Source organism: Tetranychus urticae, chromosome 2 (genome assembly GCF_039701765.1).
Source record: "Tetranychus urticae isolate SD_2017Ah chromosome 2, NJAU_TeUrti_SD_1.0, whole genome shotgun sequence".
In the NCBI taxonomy this organism is placed as follows: Eukaryota; Metazoa; Arthropoda; class Arachnida; order Trombidiformes; family Tetranychidae; genus Tetranychus; species Tetranychus urticae.
In genome coordinates, this window is record NC_142959.1 from 17,561,164 (window position 1) to 17,580,817 (window position 19,654).

Genomic DNA, 19,654 nt, shown 5'->3' on the forward strand with positions numbered 1-19,654 from the left:
TTATATCACATCGTTATCATCATGCTTAAGATGGATTTTATTGAAGTGAAAAACGTTTATAACCGAATCGCCAACGAATAATTTAACCTCTAATTCAATTCCCAACTGGGAGTGAGAAATGCTGGGAGTGAATATAACAATAAATTGTATAATCAAAGTTTTACTTTGAACGTTAATTATGAAGACTAAAGAAAATAAATTATCTGAACAGAAAATTCTATTGATCTCAAGTCAAAAGTTTCTGAAACAGTAACAATAAGAAACAGTTTTGCTAATTTTAAAAGCGATTTCATGATACTTTGCATTTCATTTCTGAAATTCAAAGTGAATTTATCAGAGAATTTGAATAAATGGAAATCGAAAAACTTTGTCTTTTATTATTTTCTCATTTTGATTAAATTCCCACACAAATAATCGAGAGTAAATATTGCTGCAAAATTGAAAAATTGTCAAATTATTCGAATTGAAAGTTATAAAACTTGAATTTCGTTCACTTTTCAAGATAAACTTGAGCTATTACTCGATTGGCTGAATCTAGTTTTAGGTTAAAACTTTTGCATCAAACGCATGGATTCATGCTGTCATTATTTTTAATAGTTGAATAGTCTTTTCGAACTCAAAAGCTCATCAAATAACCTCATTTATAACTCGAGATCTCAAATGATTCTAAATGCTAAAGCTACGAAAATGAACGAAAGAAAAATTTGTTTTCCAAGATTTACCCTGGATTTTAGTTTCATCATTCATTAATAAAGTACATTGGACTTGAATGAAATGAGTTGATAAAGCAATGTGAAACACAAAATATTATAATAATATTTGCTCTCAAGATTGTTTCCATTAGCTAAACACTGTAATTTAATGTTCTGGTTAAGCTTACTCTCGACTAACCATTCAGTGTTTTTTTGCCTCCTAAATTAATCACCTCATGTTCATTCAGAAATGCTTGCCTCAGAATATGGAAAGTGTTTGTTAGGGAGAATTGGTTAAACCCAAACTATTTATATTAACTGTGAATCGTCATTGTTTACCATGAATAAGTTTAAAGATAATTTGGAACAAAAAAGGATGAAATGAAAATCAATCTTAAGAAAATTGTGAGTTACTTTCATGAGAGTAGAATCATAATGATGATAATAAATATAATGGTAATGATGATGATAGAAATTTATTTGTGAGCATAATTTTGTTGAGTAAAGATGATTTACATTGGAAAGAAATACAAAAGACCAAATCAAGTAAATGATGAAGAAGGAAAAATGAAGTAAAAGAATCAAAACGAAAGCTTTAACATGATTATCGAATCATGGTTGAGATTTTTTTTCTGGCTCTTCTTCTTTTCCTGTCAACTTTTATCAAGAATACATGAATTTCTGTCACTTTCATGGTATTCTTATTTTTCACCATGAAATGTTTGAAAAGAAGGGAAAAGAAACGAACAAGAAAGGAGAAAAATTTGTATTCGCATTAAATTTGGGTTCAATTTTATCATTTTAATTGACATTATTTCATCCATTTCGGGATTGTTTTTTTTGCATTTTCAACTTTGATCAATGAATCTGACAAAGCATTTTGCCAATTGACTTGTTGAAGCAAAGTGATTAATGAATTGTTTCATCGTAAACGAAACAAATTGGATGGGAAATTAGGCTGATCATGATATTGACTCGACCATTATTGATCGCCAATTAATGGCTTATTCTGACCCTTTTAATCAACAAACAATAATAAATCATCAAACATCATTACTATACGAATCAGTATTGAAATTGATTGAAAAAATATATTTCTGTATCCAAAATTATTTCTAGAGCTTGGCTTCAAGGAGAAACTTTTTTCACTGAAAAACACTTCATCATCGATAGCCACTTAAGGAGCTTTACTCAGCCTAGAAGAGTAGACTCTTTAGGTTGAGACTTGGTGATCTTATGGGCAAGTTTCGCGTTCAAGTTGATCTTGATAAACTTATGATGAATCATTCGAATGATGAATTCGTGCGTCATTGGCAAGCTGAGGCCTCAAAGGTCAAGTAAAACTTGACCAGTTCGAAATTATTCACTTTAAGATGTACATTTAGAAACAAGTTTAGTAAACTCGACCCTAACTATTGACTTAGTTTGATCCTAATGAGTAGTACTTCTAGGTTGACTTGAATCTTAAGCTTTGCCTAAACTCACGTGTTGGACTGTGACGATTCATTGATTGAAAATCATATTCATTTATAATAATTTAACCTGGCTTGCTCTTTTGCTGATGAAATGTGCATGAAAATGTGTCATTAATTTACTAGCTAATATGATATGGAGGATGTGATTAAGGATTTTTGATGTAATCAGATGCGAAAGAAACAAGGCAAAATGTACTAAAGAAATTATAAAAGTGAAGAGGCAAAAAAAGATGATGATTATGATGACAATGATAGAGAAGAGGAGAAAAGGCTGAAAGAAAAAGGCCAAAAATAAAGTTGTCAAGATTGAATGACAGAAGAGATGTTGGAAGGACAAAAAATAAATGCTGATAAAAATGATTTCTTATGCTAAATAACGTTTCATGAGAAGATGACTGAGAGAGAAAAAAAAGATGAAAGAATATGCTATCAACTGAATTTAACCAACATGAATCGAGATTCATGATATTAGTTGTATCAGTGAAAAAAAGAAGAATGGAAAAGAAGAAGAAAAAAAGAATTATTCCAACGAAAGTAAAATACAAGACTGGGATGGATAACAGATAACATGACAATAAGTCTGAATATTTCACAACAAACATGATTCTTGAATGAAAAAAAAGACAAAGTTCAATGTGAGCAAACAGCAATTCTCAATTTACTGTTGAATCGGACAAAAAGGCAAGAACAAGGAAAGTCGAAAATAACTATTGCTTGGAATTGATTATGAGCATTAATAATGTATAAACTTATGATTATCATTATAAGCATAATAATATGATAATATCAACTGATAATGTTTAACGACAATGGAATCAGTTTTACCTCTGACAATCAACTGAATCCGAGTTTCATCTTTACCATAACCATTGGTTGCATGGCAACTGTACAATGCCGAGTCTCGTCTATCAACATCGAGAATGGCAAGTTCCGAGATGATTCCTTCAGTAGTGATGTGATCTTTCAAAATGACCCTAAAGTTGAAATGAAGAGAAGAGAGAAAAGTTTCCATTTTTATGATTAAATTTTCGTTCTTTTTTAATTTCAATTTTCGATTCAAGTTTGTTATCAAATAACTTTGTGATTATATTACATTTTTCAATAATGTATAATGTTTACAGACTTGAGGGTAAAATGGATGTTTATCATTATAAAATGATTCAATATGTGTTTCATGTTTTTCATCCTTTTCACTTCTGTTCATGATATTTTGCTTGTACAAACCTTTTAGGTTCAAAGATAATCGGCTTATCGTCTTTACGCCATTGAATTGTTATTGGTTTCTCGCCATAAGCTTCACATGATAATTTGGCTTCTTCCAGTTTGGTAAATGTTTCAGAGCGAAATTTACTGGTGAAATAAGCTCCTTCTGTGAAAACAAAAAGTTATTTATGTCATGATGAGAAGCTGAGATTGTTCCAGATTTGCTGAGTGACCGTTTATGTCTTGTTCAAGTGTAAAATGAAATGTTTGTTAGCATTGAATTAGCTCAAAATAACAAATGTAAACCCACTTTATCTTGCTAATTGAGTTTGATTCAGTTTACTGTCAACATTAATGCAAAATAATCCAATGATTATTAATAGACAAAACCAATGGAGAAACTGTTCACCGCTAAGTTTTCTGCTTTCTGTCCGGTTTCACCAATAGTTTAATTCTGTCATAACTTTTAATGAAAACTCTTGAGATTGTCTCTTTCACAAAAGAATCATTCATTTTTCGCTAAACTGAACGATTGCAGTTGAAGTCGAAAGAGCTCAAAGAATTGACAAGAGCTAACGAGTAAGATACAGAAGAATTGATTTGTTCAAAGATCAAAGCTATTCTTTTGCTCAACTCTTCGTCAAATCATCTTGATCTATTAAGCTAATTGGATCATCTAAATCACTTGGTTTTAAGTCGATTGATTCACATTCACAGCTCGGAATTGCTGTGCTACATTAAGTAAAGTTTTTTATTCCTTGGTGTTTATTGTTTATCAATCTTTCTTATAAACTGAATTGGGTCTAAACTATCGATGGCTAAGATGATATGCAGCTCTTTTAATGCTAAACATTTGCATTCGTGCTCTTTGCAATAAACTTTTGTTTCTCTTCATTGACTTAAAATCAATGTCCTGAAGATATCAAATATTACTTTTAGAGAATAGCAAAACACAGAATCGTATTGTAGAGTTATGCTTTCTGTGGTTGTTTCGTGTTTTTAGCTGAGAAGATTGATGGATGCTCAGAATTAAGAGTTGACTCTGGCAATGTTTTTACAATGTTTACTCACCATGGACCGAGATGCGAATAACTTTACTCAATTCAGTTCCAACACCATTGGATGCTTGACACAAGTAGAGTCCAGCGTCACTCTTTTGGATATCATCTATGAAAAGAGCTCCACTATCGAGTATTTGAACTCGAAATGAGCTGACAATTGTTTTATAACTTGTTGTCCCATCTGATGAAGAAAGCAAATAAAAAGAGTTGTCACTTTAATTGAATTATAATCAGTAAATTTAATGAATAAAGTAAACAAAGTGTATAAAGTGAATGAAGCAGGGAATGAAAAAAAGGTCTAAATAAATAAACACGATTAAAGAGTAAAATTGCTTTTTCATTAAAAATAATTAATGAAAAAAGCACAACCAAACAACAGGCAGAATAATTGACGAAACAAAATTAAATTGCAATTGTTGACATTTTCATACTAAACACAAGTTTATTGCCTGGAAAAAGAGTTGATTTGCAAACTCGTAAATGAAGGCAAAAAAAGAAGCAAGCAAAAGATGAATTAATGAAAAATGTCGACAACAATTAGTCCAACAAACAGCAAGAAAAAAGGCAAATAAAAGCGTAAAATGATCAACAGTATTGAATGATCAGGCAACGTAAAAGGAATGAAGAAAAGCTTTCAATGTAATTGAAGATTATTCATATAACAATAGACTGTGAGTGACTTGAATGTTGATCATTCCTGACTATTCATTGGTGTTTCTTGTTTAAAGATTATCATGTTAATGATGCCAGTGATGATGATGATGATGGGTAATCAGGCTTATTGTTGGGTGACCATTTAATTTAACCAGGTTGGTCACAAGCAAAGGAAACCACTAATAAAGTGAATAGAAAAAGCAAAACCTTTTTCTTTGGTTATTGTAGTTTTGCTAATAAATTGCAAATAATACAAATAATATAATTTATCCATTTAGACTGGAAACTTGTTAGTGTTAACCATCTCTATCCATCATCATCATCACCAGATATAATGACCATCTTCTTGACTCATTCCCTTTTCTCCATCCCTTTAGGGTTTTCAAGAGTGCAGGTCATCTTTTGCTCGAGTAAAAGTTGGTTGCTCACAGGATCAGTTGTTGGTTTGGAAACGGATCGTGTTTTGAATGGTAAAATATTATTACAGTTGATAGCTTGTATTTCAATGAATGATGAAAGATGGTGAAAGAGTGAGTAAAAGATGAAAGTGAAAAGAGTTGGCTTGAGAGCCGAAAAATTGCTATTGTTATCAACTTTGTTTCTTTACATTTCCATGATTATATTTCCCAGCTTTTCCTTCTAATTCAATCAACTCTAATTCCATGAGAGATTTGGGATACTTTTTGCTCTCATCAATTCAATTCAATGAAATGTTGAATACTTTTATTGATTCAAACTGTTTCCAGTTGCAAAAGGGAACCAAAGATATAAAATTGAAAAGCCATTGAACAGCAAACACGGGAATCTTCATTAACATGACCCATTCGAGTTCATCATTTCTAGGAAAAGCAAATTTCCATTTTCTCAGCCTTCTTCATCAATAACAACAGTCATTGTTAATGAATTTACTAATAAGTTTCACCAGAATCTCTACTAAACATTTGAAGTTGCTTTGCTCAATCTGACAATAAGTAAACATTATCATTCAAGTTGATCATTTTTCCGAACTTTATTTCTTCCTTTTCTTTATAAATATCGGACTGTTAATGAACTGATTAATAAGCTTCATCAGCATATTTTAAAGAGATTTTAAGTTTTCTCTGAACAGAAGTTCGAAGTGTAAATCGACTTTTTAGTCAGTCTTTTCAACTCACTTTGAGCCCTTTTCCAGATGATTGAAGGCATCGGGAATCCTGAAGCTTGACAATTGCTCCAAACTTGGTCTCCTTTGGTTGAACTTATATCGCCTGGTTCGTAGATCCATTGTGGTGGAGCTGAAAATAAACAATTGAGAAATGTGTTATTCTAATGAACCAATTTACAGAGTAAAATGAATGGAAACTGCAGAAACTATTTTTCCATGACAACTTTATTAATATCATGAGAAAAGGCAAAGACAAACATGAAATTCTCATAATCATCTTGATACTGTAATTGTTTTGCCTTGAATCTTTTTCTCCATTCAACATTATGTGAAGGTGTTTCATAAAGAAATAAACAGATTGAATCATTAAATGATTTTTCTTTCTTCGCCTCTGAAACTCTATTCCTTTTGCCACCTTTCTCATCATTATTATCAGTTTCATGTTAACCCAGGCTAACATGGTGAAAACACACAGAGAAACAGAATGTAATCTTGAAACAAGAAAGTAAATTGCAAAATGAAATCTCATTCCCAATTGTTCATCATATTTATCACATTTCTTTCCTTCTTCGTAATACTTTGGCAACATAGCAAATAATTATGATAATAATGATGATATAATTATAAAAGTAAATCATTATTTGATGAATAGTAAACACTTTGTTTTGTATCAAATAAGACAAAAAATTGTTTCACTAATACAAATAATTCCCAATATTAATCTTGAGTTGATGAAGAAAAATATCACCCAAAGCCAATTTACGTTATTAACTTTGATAATCAGGTAATTACTGTTATTGCTATTATCACAGCTAATTTTCATTTTAAACCTGAAGCACTCCAAAGTTGATTAAAGCTTCACGTCAGTTTGGAGACTGAATCAACTCTTGAACGTAATTTGCATTATTCATGACTAAACATAATCAACTTAATTTCGGATTCTTGATTGATTCAAATGATAACTTTTCATTGTTTGATATCTTAATTTGTGAAATTATTTTATTTGGTCTACTCAAAATCGAGAGAAATTTTCATTTCTTTTCGTCAATATTTTATTAGCGACAAAACGGACAATAATATTCCTTATGAATGTTCATGACAAGGTATGTTATAACCTTTGAACATGTTTTGAATCATGAAATGATTAAGAAGAAAAATTATTCTTTAATTATTCTAATTTGCATGATTTTATGAATTAAGATAAACTATTATATTAATAAGTGATTGCAATGAAATTTTCCTTCTTTTCTCCGTCATTTGGAATCTTATTAAGCATCTTCTTTGTCCATTTTTGAGGTAAACAAGATTTAGTACCATGCAGTTGCCTCGCAACGAATGGTAAGACAAAAATCTGATTTAGTTATTGATTCGAACAGAGCAAAACTAATTTCAGAACAGTTTATATTGATATTTATAGTTTGATTTTGTCTTCAAAGTTGATCAACTTATATAATAAAATGAAGTTTGAATGATGCTAAACTTAGAACCTGAAATAGCACTAGTTCACTCCCAGCAACCTTTGCTAACTGACGCGATATTCGGAGTCTTTTCATTGTTTGACATTTATTTTTCTTATTAAATGAGAATCTTTCATGTTGAGATCATGTTCAGAAATAGAATGGTTCATTTAATTATAAAATCGCTTCTTGAGCAACTCTTAACAAGTTTTGAGAGAAACTTTTTCGTTACAAATTCCATCTTCGTACAATATGAAATTAATTTGAGAAAATAATTTGTTTACATGTCAGGTTTACATGTTGAATGTTATTAGTACAAGAAAATGGGTTGAAATCACAGGTAAACAAACAGAACTAATGATGACTTGGGAATTGTCATGACTCTTACTATTCAAGATTCAGAGGATTGCAAGTTTCTATTATCTACGTTTACACTCACTTTATCTAATATCTGAATATTGTTTGAAAGGTACAAAGAAGACAATTCCCTTGGTGAAACTGTAAAAACAAATCTTCATCTTTTTTTTCATCTTTCAATGGATAAAGATTGGTGCAACTTAAGTGGACAGACTGAATAAGATGCATGATGGTTAAGTTGAATGATGATCCGTGAAGAAGGCAGACAAAGTAAAAAGGAAACATGATAAGCTACCAAAAAAGAAATAATTGAATGAGTAAAAGGTAAATGCTAACGCAAGATAATGGAAATGATGAAAGGTTCACCACTCATAAGATTCAGCTTTCACCAAGTTGAATGTTTCCGTGTATATCAGGTGATTCCTGCTCATTGCTCCATATAAGTTACCTTCCTCTTCCATGCCATGAATGCTATCAACTGGGAGTTGAAACAGGGAGTGAAAACTCCAAGCAAAGGCTGGGAATGAAACTCAAGAGTAACTTCTAGAATTGAGCACTTGAGGTCTGGGAGTGAATTCAGGGAGTGAATGCTGGGAGTGAAAGTTTCATTAAGTCAACTATCAAGTAAATTTCAACGATTTTTCTCGTTGAATTTGGATCGATAGTTTATTAATTTTGACCTTAACAGAAATGATTCCATGAGATATTGCAAGATTAATTGTCGAGTCAAACTATCTTTTGCTTGCTTAGTTAAATGTTCATTTTTCATTCAATGTTGGTAAGAGATGTATTTACCTTTGCTGATCATTTCAAGCATTTTTCCTTCATCTAAATGAAACATTCATCTTATCTTTTTATCCTCTTATATTTACAGGGAAGCAAAATGAGATTGACGATGATTTATCATGCTTTGCCTATGCTATAGCTATTAATTTGCATGCTCATCACAACTCGTCATCTTTAACCAGATAAATGTGATTATCATTATTAGACTTTGCAATATGTTGATTGGTAATGATAAAATTGTATCTGTCAATGAATTATTCTCAATTTGATTATCTGTTGTGATGATAGCATTCCCAGTAGAATCAAAAAGTCATGATTCTGTTACAAGATCCAGCAAAATGACAACAAAATTGATTAGCATAAAACATGAAACAAGCCAACATCAAAAGTCACAATAAGATTGAAGACTCGAAAAAATGGAGAAAAAATTCCAAACTCAAATTCATTTCATAATCTCATCAACTTACAAAGTCTTTTCACTCGATAAAATTTTCTGATCAAAGACTTGGACTTATTAATGACTGTCGATATTTCATTTTAAATCAATATTTTCTGTTGTTCAGTAGAGTTTCACTTTGTTATGCTTGTAGCCATGAACGCCCTTTATTTAATATTCATCAAACAATTACAATTCAGTTAAGTGTTAATGGATAAAGGTAAAAGTAAAAGTTGACGTAAAACTGGTTCATGATGAGTGCAAGGGAAGCCAAATTATTTCCTACTTTGCTCTTTAATAAAATCAAAGCTAGAAAAAAAGTTAATGATAATAATGATAATGTATTTGATAATCAACGATCTAAACATAATGTAAAGTCTTACAAAAAAAGAGTAAAACTGTTTAAAAAGGTTAAAGAATAATATTAGGAGGGAAAAAAGCTGAATCTTTCAATTTATGCTACATCATAATTGTAACCATTAACAGCATTTTGATGGTTAAGTGTGTAACATGGTTCATGATGGTAAACCTGTTATTCATAATCATTGCTGTAGACCAGAAATTGTGTATTAAGAATCGCCAAATTGACCAGGAAAAAGAAAATGAAAAGTCTAGAGAAAAGGCAGTTTTACATGTTGATCACTCCCAGTGACACCAATACAATTCCCTAGTCAATCAATCTTCTGTCATTATAAATATGACAAGTTTATTTATAATCATTTAACCATTTACAGATAACAGTTGGACTGGCGAAGAAAAGAATCTTGAAATTATCCAAAATTTCGCATTTTCTCATTTTCTCATTTTCTCAACATTGAGCCAGACTCTTGTCAGAATTCGTTACGAATAAAACTGAAAATTCGAAGCTAATCTTTAATAGAAATTTTAAAAGCTGTTTACTCTTCTTTTCATCGATCAAATGATTTTTTATCGATTGAAGGAAAAGTTGTTTAAAGAAGCTTTTAACTTTAATAAAGATATTACAATAGCAAATGTTGATTTAATAATAAATATGCTTGAGTCGCTATTTTGATGAACAATTGTTGCTTTCAAAATATGTTTGTATTTTGCTTCGTTGTCTTTTATTCAACTTTTGGTTGGAAAAGTTTTTTTACTCAAAAATTTCAATTTTCTCAGCTTTTCTTTTCACAAATGCTAAAGGTTAAACTTTTGTCAGTGAGAATGAAAAATGTAGTTGAAAACGTTTCCATTTGTGGTTAGACTTAGGTATTTAATAACAGGTTTACATGAAGAAACAACTTACCATAAATGACCATCATTTGGCTATGAGAATCTTGACCAACAGCATTGGTGGCTAAGCAGGTATAATTACCTCGATGTTCACCTTTGATTGCTTTGAATAGAATGGTTGATGAATAGTCGGCTAAATGGTGAATAGCAATTGATGAAGATGCATCTTCCCTAATTGTTTCACCATCTTTAAGCCATTCAATGTGAAATGGTGGATCGCCTTTAATAACAGTACAGCTAATTGATAGACGTTGGCCCATTTGTATGTCAACAGGTAAAACAAATTGGTCAACCTTTGGAGCCACTTGAAAACGAAAAGAAAAATTTGTCAGAAAAAAGAAAACAAAAAAGTCCAAAAAATTGGAAACCTCCAAGTTATAAAGATTGCAATTGTGAACTTTTCACATGAAATTTGCTTCAACAAAGCAAAACACCTTTTCCAGTAATTGAGTTGTTTAACCTGAAAATACTGACAAACATTTTTACATAACTTACTACAGAAGCAACTTGGAGTTAACTTTTGTTTCATAATGAAAATGTTATTGATGTTTCTGTGATTCTCTGAATTGTCCTTTGATGAACCGTGATAAAGTCAAAAGTTGATAATGGGATAAGCTGAAATTGACAGGGATTGACTCACCTTGTATGGTAAGATGAAAGCCATTTGATGAAGAAACGCCTTCATCATTTGATGCTGTACATGAATAGTAACCTTCATCAGATTCTTTGGTTATATCAGATACCACCAAGGTTCCATTTTTATCGAGCATTTGCCTGTGATTGTTTGGCAATCTTTTCCCATCTTTTTGTCCCGATTTCAAGTGAAAGTAAACCAAAAAAGAAAAGAAGAAGAAAAAAGTGTTATTTGAGAAAAAATATCATTCCATGAGGATATGATAATGATGAGAATAATGAAGCAAAAGTTTAATGAAAAGGAAACGATACTTTGTTGACACTTCATCAATCATTTCATTGTGATTCTTTAATGTCATTCATGGTCTCAATCTTTATTCAAATGTTCATCTGTTTAAACTCAAACGCGGTCAATTTGCTTATGGAAGGTGAAACCTTTTTTCTTCAGGTGAAAATATCCGAAAATTTCAAGTTCCATTCTCTTCTTACAAACATTTTACTTGAAACATTAGAGCAAATTTATTGCTATAATGATAATTAACTGAAATTTATTTGCTCCCATTAATCTTCAAGTTTCAATTTGTAGTCGAGAAGAAGAGAGAATCGGAAAAGATTTATTATTCTGATTATCTTTTACTCTTCATTTTATCCACTTTTCGATGTTTGTCTCTTCTTAATGTTCATTTGGATTCATTTAAAGCTCATTTTTACCTTTTCAAGAGCAAAACATTTCATTGAAATTAAGAGCCAAATATTTGATGTAAAATAATTGATGTTTTCAGTTCACTTTGTTTGACTGTTGTGAACTCAACCTTCAATCAAATGATTGATTAAGCTCAACTTTTATCTGCTTTTCTTGGTGAAAAAAGAATGGGAATGAAAAAAGCTGAATAGAAAAGTGAAAAAAGGAAAAGAAGAAAAGAAGAAAAGAAAACAGTTGAACAAACGAAGGAAAAATAGACGCAAGTTGACATTAACTGTGATCAATGGATTGTCTTAACAAGTAATATTAATAAAAATGGTTAAGCTTTAATCTCAATCGACAGTTACTTTTGAAAAGTGGAATAAGTTTGTTTGAGTCGAAGTGGAAGAGACGAGTCGAGGTAAATGTTTTAATAAATTGGCTTCTTTCAATTTGCACTTTTAGTTGTGAATGAAAAGTCATTTAGAAGATGAAATAATCAATAAACTGGATAAAAGACAAGCTAATCATAACCATGAAAGTGAAAAGAGAAAAGGTTAAAGAAAAGTTATTCCGATGAAAGGATAAGTTCAACTCGAATAATTTATCACTTTTTAAGCCAACGGTCATTAACTAGACTTCTGTGTTAAGATGACAATTTTAGTGTCATATTTGATTCCGCAAAGACTGCAAATCAAAACAAATTTTCCTCTATTTACCCAATTTGTTTTAACTCGAAACCAACAAATAAACTTATTAGTTAGAACTCTCCGAATCAAAAAATCAATGACCTTTAGAATAATCTCAGTTTTTCGATTTCGATGTTCGGAATCTTTACGATCAAGACTCACGTTCAGATCGAGACATGAAGTCTCAGTTCTATGAAAATGGTTCATTCTTGAGCAGATCCAGTAGATTGAAGCATTATATCCATTCAAGTAATTTAAATTCACAAGAAGTCCTTTTTGTGATTGGAAAGTTATGTTACAAAAACCTTTAACTTGAACTCAAGATTAAGATCAGAAATTGCCCATCTCATGGAATCTAATTAGCCTCGGTTTTCAATGTTGCCGAAGACTCGGACAGAACTATGAAAAGTTTGCTGCAAAAGTGAACTACTGCATTCAAAAAAATCCGACCAAAACTAGAAATTTTCCTTTTTCAATCAACAACGACATTAAGTCGTGAAAATTAACGCTTAGAAAGTTTGACTCCACAGAAGCTCAAATCGATAGTGAGTAAAGAATGCTGTTAGACTGACTGAAGACTGAACCTAGACTATTAAATGAGCATTGGAATGCAATTTTCTAGAGAAGAAAAGTTTGAAAGAAAAAGGATATTCGATGTTGAAAATGCGTTTCTCACGTGATCAACTTGCATGGAATTGAAGCTTTTCCAGATTTATTGGCGATAAAATTGATTCCCGCTGCTCAATCGATCCTTTTTCTCATTCAATTGATATCGATTGACAGATTTAAACGATCAAGAATAGTGTTATAAGCCATAAAAGTTGAGCTATTTGAGTCAACAAAATTTACATTGAGAGGGCAAGTTGAGTGAAAAAAAAGTTGAATGCAAAAATGAAACATTAAACAGATAATAAAAAATAATAATGACAACATTAATAATAATATAAATGAAGATTGAAAAACTAACAATTGCAAGTGGAAACGCGAAAGGGAGCAAAAATGATAAAAAAAGAAACCAAATAAATGGTTGAAAAGATCTGACAAGAAAATGATTTGAGGGCAAAATATTACTTACTAACCCCAAACAGCATCATAATGTATATTATTATTGTTATCATCATTATTTGCTTCATGGAAACAGAGAAGACGAAGAAAAAGAAAAGGAAAATAAAAAGATAGATTCCAATAGCCTGAGGTTATTTCATTTGACTTGAATCCTTGGGAGTGAAAAAAAGAGACTAAGTAAATCCCTATAAATAAATAGATAACAAATGAATCAACAGTAAGAATGGAAAGTGATTCAATGTGAAATGAAACAGAAACTTATTTATCTTCACTTATCATTCCAATATTGTATCTTATTCTTAAATATTATTTTTCCCTTCGAGTTCAGATTCTCTACAAAGTCTCATGAAAAGAAAATCAATGAAAATTTTCTTCGACAAAAGTTTCAATCAAGAGCAACATGGACTAATCCATTAACCAAATAACAATTCAGATGAGTTGTGGTCACAAAGGCTCAGATATCAAGTTAAATAAAAGGTTAAAAATGTTATTAGATTTTCATCATTTTAATCGGATTTTCAGAAAAATTTGAATGAAGTTTTTTAATGAAATTTTGAGTTTTAATGAATTATGAATTTTAACGTTTCTAATTTGGAAGGAGAAACAAGAGAATTTTTCTTTCTTTTTGTTGAACTTTAGAGCAATGAACAAGAATTGATTATTCACAGCTTTAGGTGAGTCCATTATAGTGAGTTGATAAAAGATTGGTGTAAATGCTGAGAAGAAGAAGAAAGAGCAAAAGAAGAAAAAAAGTTGAGTAAATTGATTTTGTTCTAATGGAGTTGAAATAACTTTTCACTCCCAGTCCCATCTATCAAAACCTTTTATATCCATGTCCATTCAATGTGTGTTTATGTGTCCATCTCCATGAGTGTCCAATACTGTTGGACAAAAAGTAATTGACCCTTTCTTTTCAATCGAAATGACCTTTTTTTCTTACTTCATTTCTTACCATTCCATGGTTTACCCTTGATGTTGTTATTGTCAGAAAAGTTGGCTCGTAACAACCGATGAAAAGTGTGAAAATGATGATGAAAGGAAAGAGGAAAAAAAAGTGATAAAGAAATGATAAAATGATTTGGAAGAGAAGAAAGAGAGAAAAGAAAAGGTAATAATATTAGAAGAGTAAGATAAAGTAGAGATAACTTTTGGCTCCTTCTTTTATCCTTTCTTTCCTCCCTGAAAGTGTCTCATGAGAATGAATGGACTGGAACAGTTTTCTGATGTGTGAATGTTAAGAAAGGCAAACCGATGAATGATGACGCTTTGTTTTCAACTTTTCTCTCGTTTCTTTGTTTCCATCACTTATTATCACTATTTTTCTTTCATATCTTGTTTCATCTGATAATGATATTTTTCAATGCTTCTGTCAGCATTATTATACTTTTATTTCAAATGCATCAATAAAATGAAACATTCAGTGGGTAAAAAAGTTGCTCAATTTGCTCATTTTGTTGGCAAGCGAGAAAAATTGTTTCATTACTTTTCCTTCAAATGTTCAACTTTTCTCTCAATTTTGAATCGCTAATGTTCAAGTCTGAATGGATGCAAAAAATTTCTCAGTTGAAACGATCAAAGACAATTTGTGAGTCAGAACGGTAAAAAAAGAGGAATCGGAAGTAATGTTATGTCTAAATTGACGAATAACTGTTCAAAGACACTGGGCGAAAAAATATGTTTTTTTAATAACGCTTAACCGCTAAACTCGAACACTCTATTTTCGTTTTTTAACCTTGCGGTTGAGAAGTCACTGAAGTTTCCTTTTCCGTGATGGGCGTTAGTTTTTGATTGATAATTTTTGCGAAATGACTGAAGACTCAATTGATTGAAAAGTGAAGTTATGATAGATTGACTAAATTTTAGGGTCGATCTGAAGCTGCTTTTTTGAAGAGGCTGAAGGCACCTTTCAGTGAAGATATCATTTGTTCAGATCGTCCTTTTCAACTTTAAGTTATAGTTTGATGAGAATTTGACGAAAAAACGAAATTTGTGAAATTCATTTCATAGCTCTTTGAAATATCTAACTAGAAACATTCAGTTTTCGTTTGATACTATGTTTAAGATACACAAAAGATCATTTCTGTGTTTTTACTTTTAAAAGTCGAAACAACTTCTTATGAATTATAATGACTATGTATTCAAATTTGAATTCAAATTGATATTGAAAATGTATATGTAACATTTTAAGGCCATTTAATAATATTTATTAATAATAATCATATAGCGGACAATATCCCATTGAATTAACTAAATTTAGTTAAACTAATAATTAAATAAATACTATGTTCAAGCACTAGTTTCAGTCATTTTCAAGTTACCACTTTGGAGTTATAATTACAACTCCACTCAATAATCCTTTAGTTAAAACCAAGAGTTAGTTTTGCCCTTCTGACCATTGTTGAGAATAAGAAATAAGACAGGGGAATAGACAGAATAAAGAAAGAGGAGAATAATTTTGACCATTTCTCTTTCTTAATTTAAACACTTAACGTTTGAATGTTACATCCCCCCACTTTAGGTCAGTGGCACCATCGTTTCCACGATTAGGGGACCAATAATTTAATAAATAATAATAATAAATAAGAAATAATAATAATAATAATCATTTGATGGACAATATTTTCCATTGAACTAACTAAAATTTAGTTGAATTAATAATTAATAATTACTTCGTCCAATTGACGAGAACAGATTCATTCATTTTCATTACCAAAATTTGGTAAAATAATAATTTCAATATTTATTATATTGAATGGACATAATTTCCCATTTGATTAACTAAAATTTAGTTGAATCAATAATTGATTGAGCAGCTAAGTCCAATTGACGAAGTGCCATTCCAATTCATTTTCACCACCAATATTGGTGAAATAATAATTTCAATATTTATTAATATTGAATGGATGATCCGTGGGTAAACTCGCCCAGGATTCATCCTGTCGACTTGTAACATTTTAAGGCCATTTAATAATATTTATTAATAATAATCATATAGCGGACAATATCCCATTGAATTAACTAAATTTAGTTAAACTAATAATTAAATAAATACTATGTTCAAGCACTAGTTTCAGTCATTTTCAAGTTACCACTTTGGAGTTATAATTACAACTCCACTCAATAATCCTTTAGTTAAAACCAAGAGTTAGTTTTGCCCTTCTGACCATTGTTGAGAATAAGAAATAAGACAGGGGAATAGACAGAATAAAGAAAGAGGAGAATAATTTTGACCATTTCTCTTTCTTAATTTAAACACTTAACGTTTGAATGTTACATATATTAATCTAGAAATTGAATAATTTTCTCATCCTTTTCAAGTTATTCCAGAAAATTGATAGTTTTTGAATAAAAAGTGTCAGGTTTAAGATAAATAGTCTTGAGAATGGAGTTTTGGTCATTACTTTAGGATTATTTATGTCATTCTTGTGATTTAAATGTTTCCAGTTCTGAAACAATAGAATTTAAATAAAAAAGTAAAATGTGACACAAAATAATTCACTATTTCAGGATATTCACAGTTTTCTGTGAACTGTTTTCTGTCAATTGTGAACTGCTTGTTGATTCAAAAGTTGAACAACTTGATTAAAGTTGGCAAAACTGAAATTTCACTTTCATTTCCTGATAAACTATTCATTGAGTAGAGTTGATTTTCACTTGAAACACTTTATTTACTTTTCTTGGTTCAATTGGTTGTTAAAGCTAATCAAAGACAAATCAACAAAGTAACACAAAATAGCGAATAAAAGGACAGAAAATAAAGACTTGGCATGAAATGATTTTATCAAAAGTGAGGTTAACAAATATCGATAAATAATTTGAGCGAAAAAAAAGGAAAATAACTTTAATAGTAAATAACAATTGAAACTATTTGTTGATCTTATTAGTCTTGAGCGTACACCAGAATCTGGAAAAGGGGTAAAATTTTTGTAGCACTTTTAATGGGTTGAAATGAATGTGAAACATTGAAATTTACAAAAGAAGTCAAAGTAAAATGTTTTCTACACTCAACTTTCATTTTCCGTTTCAATTGTGAATTCAGAATTTCTTTACCAAAGTTAATTTGTTAAGGTAAAAGGGACTGAAAAGGAAAAGTTGGATGAACAAGAAGATGATAATGATGATGGTGAATGAGAAAATCAAGTTAAACGATTGTACAGAATTCAATTTATCCATTGTATAATTCAATTGAATTGTCTGTTGAATCAAGATCAATAGTTTTTTTCAGTCAATTTCACTTTGTCATAATAATAAGATTTTTGTGATTCGCTGAACCACTTTAACCAGAAAAAAAGAAAAAGAAGAAGAAAAGATTATCATTATTATTGCTATTATTATTGATAATCTAATGGCATTATTTATAATAACAATAACATCAAATTGAGAATCAAAATAATGAGTAAAAATGAAAAGTAAAGTTGAGCCAAACAGAGCTTTTTAAAATGCATTCAGGGAATGATTGGATAATGGCCAAGATAAAGGTTCGAGTTGAGATTGGACAATATTGGAGAGCAAATGTTGAAAGACTTTTGATGAAATTAATCGTTTCTTTTGATTCACTCCAAGCGTTTGAGATAATTTTTAAAGAAAATTTTCTATTCTTTAATCGATATCAGAGTTTATCCATGATAAGATGATTAAAGTGAATAAAGAATGTTTACCTTTTCAAGAGAATGAATGATGAATTTTTGTGAATTTTATACAAAAGGTTAATGATGATGAATGAAGTTTTCATGTTTACTCACTTTTTTCCCAGAAAATGTTTACGATTGGATAACCTCCGACCGGACATTTAACTGATAGTGATCGATGGGCCACCAAAGTCAGGTTGCCCATTGGACGAACATAAGGCGGACCTGAGACTCGGAGTGGGGCTACATTCTCAATGGTTGATATATCACTCGAAGCGGTGCAAGAATAAGTTCCACCAATTTCAACACTCACTGAACTTATGTTGACAAAACTGATGACGTAATTTTCATTGGTCACATAATCGCCGATTCGGACATTTTTCATGCTATCCAAAGGGAACCCATCGAGCTTCCATGTTATCTGAGGCAAAGGGTTACCAGTTGACATGCACTTCAAGGAGACACTTTCACCTGGTTTAACGTCCTTCTCGGTGAATACTTCCAAAAATATGGGCGCTTCACCTGGAATGAGCAGGGAAAGAGAAAAATGTAATTTCAAGAATTTCTGTTTTATTCGAGAAATAATTATCTTCATTTGTTTGTGCATTTTTGACAGAAAAATATTCAACTGAAAACATTCTTTAAATTGATATCAATTGGTTTGAAATTGTTTGCAAACTGATCAGTTTCGAGTCAGATTTTTCATTTAGAAGAGTCGAAAATTGATTGAACAAGTTTCAAGAGATTGAAATGATTTCATCAATGCAATTATTAAAATGAAATGTTGAGCCATTAATCATGGGCTGGGCAATTGAATATCATAATCATTATCTTTGAATATTTTTCACTCCCAGTTGCTCTTTTGTCTGAAGGAACCTCTTGCAAATCAATAACCTCTTGAAAAGTAAACTTGAAAGTATTTAATGTTCAATGAACTTTTTCCCTTTTTTCACATTCTTTTGTTTCCAAATTTCATGTAAAATTTATCATTCAATTAATTACGTATAATCATTGCCCAAGAACCTTCAATGATTTAAATGTTGCGATAATAACTTTTGACGTTAAAAGTTATTCAAATAACTGTTATTAAATGCTTCATTTTCGATAAAAGTGATAGAAGTTTTGATAATTTTCACTCCCAGAATTGATGGAGTGATCAACGTTTTCTTATTATTTAATGAAATATTGAGTTTGGATTTCAAAGCTTTTTTCAATGAAACTGGGAATAAAGTCATTTGGGCTCATTTTTTCATTAAAGTGATGCTTTACTCGCCAGAGAATGTTGAATAATGAATATAATTTGCCAAGATTATCAATATTTATGAAATCTCTTTTTCTCTTCCCTTAATAACTCTATTTTGATCATTTTAATTACTTTTATTTGTATTACACGGACAATTTAAGGTTAAATGTTTTTGGCTAATTATTTTCTCTCTCGCTC

At 30.5% G+C, this 19,654-nt stretch overlaps 1 protein-coding gene across 1 annotated transcript in view; it reads right to left on the reverse strand.

Moving 5' to 3' along the window:
* Positions 1-19,654, reverse strand: part of LOC107366690 (cell adhesion molecule DSCAM) — a 43,769-nt gene that overhangs the window by 12,904 nt on the left and 11,211 nt on the right. Inside the window, exons 2-8 of the mRNA XM_015934316.3 lie at positions 18,328-18,735; positions 11,157-11,318; positions 10,530-10,820; positions 6,240-6,359; positions 4,442-4,612; positions 3,392-3,536; positions 2,993-3,141 (exon numbers count right to left, since the gene is read on the reverse strand). Coding sequence (XP_015789802.2) covers positions 2,993-3,141; positions 3,392-3,536; positions 4,442-4,612; positions 6,240-6,359; positions 10,530-10,820; positions 11,157-11,318; positions 18,328-18,735 — 1,446 coding nt within the window. The remainder of the gene's footprint in view (positions 1-2,992; positions 3,142-3,391; positions 3,537-4,441; positions 4,613-6,239; positions 6,360-10,529; positions 10,821-11,156; positions 11,319-18,327; positions 18,736-19,654) is intronic.